The sequence below is a fragment of the Centropristis striata genome, chromosome 3, assembly GCF_030273125.1.
Source record: "Centropristis striata isolate RG_2023a ecotype Rhode Island chromosome 3, C.striata_1.0, whole genome shotgun sequence".
NCBI classification, from domain to species: Eukaryota; Metazoa; Chordata; class Actinopteri; order Perciformes; family Serranidae; genus Centropristis; species Centropristis striata.
This window is the reverse complement of record NC_081519.1, coordinates 21,668,202-21,674,201: the sequence shown is the minus strand read 5'-3', so window position 1 is coordinate 21,674,201 and position 6,000 is coordinate 21,668,202. Positions and strand designations below refer to the sequence as shown.

The window sequence follows — 6,000 nt, the reverse complement described above, 5'->3', positions numbered from 1 at the left end:
ATCTTCTAATTATATGCTTCTGCTTGAACATTTATCTAAGGTGTGCTCATTTAATTAATTTAATTTCTTGCTAAATCTGTTTTACAAGATGTGAATGTCAGAAGCCACTGAGAAGCCACTGAGAACCAGTGTTGGGGTTGTTACTAAAAAGTAATCAAATCAAATTAAAATTACTTTATTTATCCACGAGGGGAAATTCAGTCAGTCTGTTAGCTCTTGAAGAATTAGACAGCCTGATGGCTGTAGCAGGACAAGATCTAGTGAATGTAAAGTTTAAAAAAATATTGTTGCTGTTGGCAGGAAGCCCTTGCAAATGTTATTCTGCTCTTTTTTTGCTGCAGCTTCTTCCTGCCCTACCTCTCCAGCCATACTCTGAATTTCATTGCTTAAACATGAAGTTCCATTATTAAGTAAGCTTTGAATGCAGGACTCAGACGTGGTGGAGTAATTTTGCAGTCTGGTATTAGTACTTAGAGATCAGAATCATTTTTCCACCACTGAGCAGATGGCGTTTAAAATTACTATTGAACGTCACAGGTCAGGCTCGAAGGGAAATTAGAAGGGGATGGAGAGAGTTTTAACTGGGTTTGATAGACCTGTATTCACATAGTATAATTCTAATATCATGGTTCGACACACTCCAATAAACAGGAAGAACAAGACAAAATAGAAGAATAGAAGGAAAAGAAGATTGTATGAGTAAGCTAACTCCTGAAGATGGCAGCAATGCAGAAACTGAGGCTGCAGGCTGCGTTTAAACCACAAAGAAGAAGACAGACGTAGAAGCCACTAGCCAAACAAAGATGGCGGAAAAAGAAGTAGATTCCGCCTGTGGTACTGGCAAATCTACCAATAATTGTGATTATCCAGAGGATATAGTGTCACCGAAATCACATGAAGATGAAAGCTCGGAAAATCCTGCATCTCAGCATACCCAGGACCTTAAAAGCGTCCTGGTCACCAGCGTTTTAAACTTAGAAGAGCTCGACGTTGACCTGTACAGGTAGCTGGATAAAGTTTAATAAATTAGCATATGGCGAAAGTTCGGGAATGAATGACGCATTTAAGTCCTATCGGGGCTATCGTTATTTCGAGTTTCTTCAGGTGTTGTGCTACATTTATTTTGAACAGAGGCTTATCGACGGTTAAATGTTTTTGAAACACTGGAACCAGATACAACTGCCTTGGTTCTGTGCACTTACAGAGTTAAACAGAAATGAATGTGGCCTTTTATTAAGATTAAGATTAATTACTTTATTAATCCCACAGTAGGAAAATTCAACCTCTGCATTTAACCCATCCTTTTTTACACACAAGTGAACACACCATGCAAGGAGCAGTGGGCAGCACATTACTGCGCCCGGTATGTGTATGTATAGGTATAATTAATGGTTTGGATTTTACCTAATGAGGTTCATGTTAAGTTTATAAAGTCCGTTTTTCCACACTCCCAATTTTAGTTCTGCTACACCATTTTATGACGTAGATGAAAATCAGGTTGTAGCTTGCAGTCTACCTAACTGTTCGGATAGACGTGCTGTTTCCCTAAAAACAATGTTCCTCTGATAACTTATTGACATGGGGAAAAAACCCCATCTATGAATATCTTTCCAACTTTTCTGAACAAAGTGTAGTTACCCGCTTCACAAAGGTAGGATCTATTGTGACGGCTGTACTGATCGCTATTTGCTAGGGGTACCCAGTGAACGCATAACAGTCAAATACACTGATAACCCTCACTGTCAAGTTACACAAGCATCATCTAGTGAGACTGCATTGCATATATTTCAGTTGCATCTCTGCTTTTCCACAGAGGGACACACCACTGGGTGCCCCGCAGTCAGCGTTTGTTTGGGGGTCAAATCGTGGGTCAGGCCCTCGTAGCTGCTGCCAAATCTGTCAGCGACAATCTCTATGCCCATTCACTCCACTGCTACTTTGTACGGGCAGGTAAGGTGTAATGCAATTTTAAAGAAACTTTGGAGCCAAAATATAAAAAGAGGGCTCATAAGTAACAAACATCTTTTAATGGAATTAAGGACAATAAAGAAGATAAGAACAGAAGTTACAGAGACCAATGTGACCCTTGTTAGTTTTATCAACATTTGTAAACATAAAGGCCTGCACCAAAAAAACTCAATATCATACCATAATCCTGTCAAACTCAATGGAATAATATGATAAATTGTTCACAGTTCGTCCAAGGTCCTCTTTCTCCACAGCTGTCTTTTTTGTGTTTTTTCCAGGGGATCCTAAGGTTCCAGTGCTGTACCAGGTGGACCGCACAAGAGACGGTCGCAGTTTCACTGTGCGCTCTGTGAAAGCCATCCAGCATGGACAGCCCATACTAATCTGTCAAGCGTCCTTCCACATGCTGCAGCCGAGTCCCCTGCAGCACCAGTTCACCATGCCAGTGGTCCCTCCACCTGAAGACCTCCTCACTGTAGAGGAACTCATTCATCTTTATCTCAGGTAAAGCTGACAAGGTCAGTTGATCATGCAATAAGTCAGTTGACGGGAAATTAGTTAAACTATTTCTGTTACTATTTTAGTCTGTTTAGTCCAGGGCACAAGCCAACTCATTGTCATTGCTGAAATTTAAAATAGCCAGTTTAATAATTAAAATGTGACCTAAAAGACTAAATAAATAATAATAAATAAGTATTATAGGGTGCTACTTTGATCTAGTAAACTTCACATGTGTTTTTTGTTTGGGTGTTTTGTTTTCATCTGTTCTTTTGTAAGTTGAATCAGCTTGTACATTTGTTTGTGATGTAACAAATATCTTATTTATGTTGTGGTAAATGTTGTCCCTAATTCTTATATGCTAAAAAGTGGTTGCCATCAGTGGCAACCACTTTTGAGTATATAAGGCCAAGAAGTGGTAGCCAATTTCCACCTAGCAACTGTTACTGTTGAGCCCTATAATCATAGCCAGTTAGTCATTAGATAATTGTTTTTCAAAAATTAATTTTTCAAGCAAACCTTCCAAACATTTGGTGGTTTAAGCTTCTAGTATGTTATTTGCTGTGTTTCTGTGTCATATTTGAATGAAAACTAAATATTTTGAGGTTTTGGACTGCTCATCAAATTCAACACGCAAACTAAATCATCATCACTTTGTTCTATTTTTCATTTTTTTTATTTGAACATATCTTTATTTACTTAAGACCTGCATTTGTATTTATATTGTTGTACATGTAGTGTTTTTTTAACCTTTTATTGTCTGACATGCAATAGACATAATGATTATATAATAAATAATCAGCAATTAGTCAATAATGAAAATAATTGTTAGCTGCAGCCCTTATCTCAGGTAGTATAACTATATGTAATTTGTATAGTCAGTGGATTAGATTAGAGGGCTATATTTAGAAGTTTGTGTGTTTGGGTAATGTTCAAACATAGAACAATTACAGAAGTATGCATATATATATGTTAAATGGTCAGTTTGCAAAAATAACATATGTGGCCACTTTACACGGGTCCATTAGAATGAGTAAATGATGAATTGACTCCAGTTATAAGATAAAATATATGATCTGAAGCAGTTCCACCAAAAGCAAACATGTTGACTTGTGTTATAGTTTGCAGTCACATTAAGTACTTTGTACTTGGGGTCGTCAATAACGATCTCTACTTCTTTCTATTCTTTCACAGTAAAGCAGACCTAGCAGAGAAATCCAGACAAGGCCTTAATAAACTGCTGGCTAATGAGGTGCCCATTGAGATAAAGCCAGTCAACCCACCACACTTTTACAGACTTGCTGCAAGTGAGCCGAAGAAGCTGTTCTGGGTGCGAGCCCGAGGACACATCGGTAAAATGCATTGCATACATTAATAGTATTTTGAATAGCCTCTGTACTGCATTGTGTTATTGTAGGGAATTCTCAGAAATAGGTAGCATTATTTCTTAACATTGAGTTCTATTTGCACCATTCTTGACTTTAGATGAAACAGTAACTGAGAGTCATTGAGGATATGACAATGACAGCAGTAACAAAAATAAGATACAACGTATACCACAATGACATACTCAGGATATAGAAATAGAGCAAATTGTAAGGGGTATAACATTTATTGGCAAAAATGTTAAAATGTAAAATATACCATGAATAATGCCATCTAAACTGTGTTTGCTAATGCATTTTTTGTGTATTGGTGTAGGTGAAGGCAACATGAAGCTGCACTGCTGTGTGGCTGCTTATGTCTCAGACTATGCATTCCTGGGCACAGCGCTGCTGCCTTATCCTAACTACAGGGCTCAGTTCTCTGCCTCCCTGGACCACGCCATGTGGTTCCACAGCACTTTCCGCAGTGATGAGTGGATGCTGTATGAGTGTGAGAGCCCATGGGCAGGTCAGTATGTTAATCACTTAATATGTACTAGACTTTATTTGTTCTGTCTGTCACAGCACCACAATTTGGCCTTTTTCACTACAGGAATTTAATGACCCCTAACCAGGTTCTTTTATCTGAAATGTAAGAACTCTTAGATCTAGGTTGCAATTTGTTTACCTCGTGTGTTACAAGCACTGGAACCAACATCATTGGCATTTACATGGATGGGATGGGACATTTGTTATTTTCTTAACAACGATTCAGGTATAGAAAGCTAACAAATTGTACAAACATTTGTGTAAACATAAATACCTTCATTTGATATGAATGCAGTTATCATGAACTATTTATGATATACAAACTTATTTTGATACCCTTGATCTGTTTGCTTATTGTTTTGCCTTGTTGACTATTACCCATTTCTGCATTTTGCTTTAAGGGTATACTATGCAGGATATTCCTTTTTTTTTTTTTTAAGTATGAGCTAATATACAGGATATAAAGTAACTTCAGGAGACTGTTTATCCACAATACAAGTTGACATCCACAGGATGTATCTTCCTGTTTAAAATCTGAGCTGTGGCTTTTTAATCGGGCAGAACCAAGAGCTGCTCTGGCACTGGTTCCTTTTCTAATTCACCATAGCTTGCTTTACCACCGCTGCTCTCTCTCCTCTTTGCCAAGCCACTACTTGGAACACAAACACTTACACACTTACAAAAACAAACCACCAAAGTAGCATATTATACTAATAAACCTGACATGTGGTATGTGTTGTGTCCTACAGGGGGCAGCAGGGGGCTGGTTCAAGGCCGGCTGTGGAGAAGAGACGGGGTGCTGGCTGCCTCCTGTTCCCAGGAGGGTGTCCTGAGAGTGAAACCAGCCACAGAGCCCAGCAAATTATAAGCACGTTCCGAAGATTAATTTTTATTTAATTTGTATGTAACTGTAATAATATAATTATTGTTTTATATGTAGATTATACAATTATATAATAGGAAAATATGAAATAAATTTAAATTATTTTTAGGCAATAAAGACTGAAGGTTACAATGACTGAATCCTTGTCATTTGTTAGAATTATAGAACTATGTTTGTTAAAGTGCCACAGTTCTGATAGGTCACCCACAGTGCAATTTTTCAGAAAACAATGGAGGACAAAAAAAGAGTTCTTGGAAAACAGCCTTGTGTGGGATTTAATGAAAAATTATCAAAATACAGATTCCATTGACAAAGTACAGACAAGCAATTTGGTCAGAACAGCTCTTCAATCTTTTGCCCAGCTTCCTTTTATACTGTAAGGTTTGTGCATATTCTCTTGTGATTCCTTTCTTTGTTCTCATTAGTGCTTTTGGGAACTTTAGGGGAACTCCTGGATCAGAGTCACACCTTACCTTAACTGACCTGCCATCCTGTTTGCATCTGTTTGCCTTGTATTTTACAGTGAGATTGTTTCCATTCACTATATAAAAGTAATGAATATATGAAATCAAGTAACCCAATACATGCAATGTTAAGTAGAATAAAATCAATTATTTATGAGCATTTCTTCACAACTACTTTGATTAACTGTCACATGATGCACTGACGCCATCAGTAAATATATATACATAATTAATATATATATATACGGTCATGGAAAAAATATTGGACCACCCT

General features: G+C 37.5%; 1 protein-coding gene across 1 annotated transcript; it reads left to right on the top strand.

Annotated features, from left to right (window-relative positions):
• Positions 1-726: 726 nt before the first annotated feature.
• Positions 727-5,397, top strand: acot8 (acyl-CoA thioesterase 8). The gene is made up of 6 exons (XM_059329663.1): positions 727-1,003; positions 1,814-1,950; positions 2,247-2,472; positions 3,661-3,818; positions 4,168-4,359; positions 5,129-5,397. The coding sequence occupies exons 1-6, from the start codon at positions 804-806 to the stop codon at positions 5,245-5,247; spliced, it is 1,032 nt and encodes a 343-aa protein (XP_059185646.1). The 5' UTR covers positions 727-803; the 3' UTR covers positions 5,248-5,397.
• Positions 5,398-6,000: the final 603 nt, after the last annotated feature.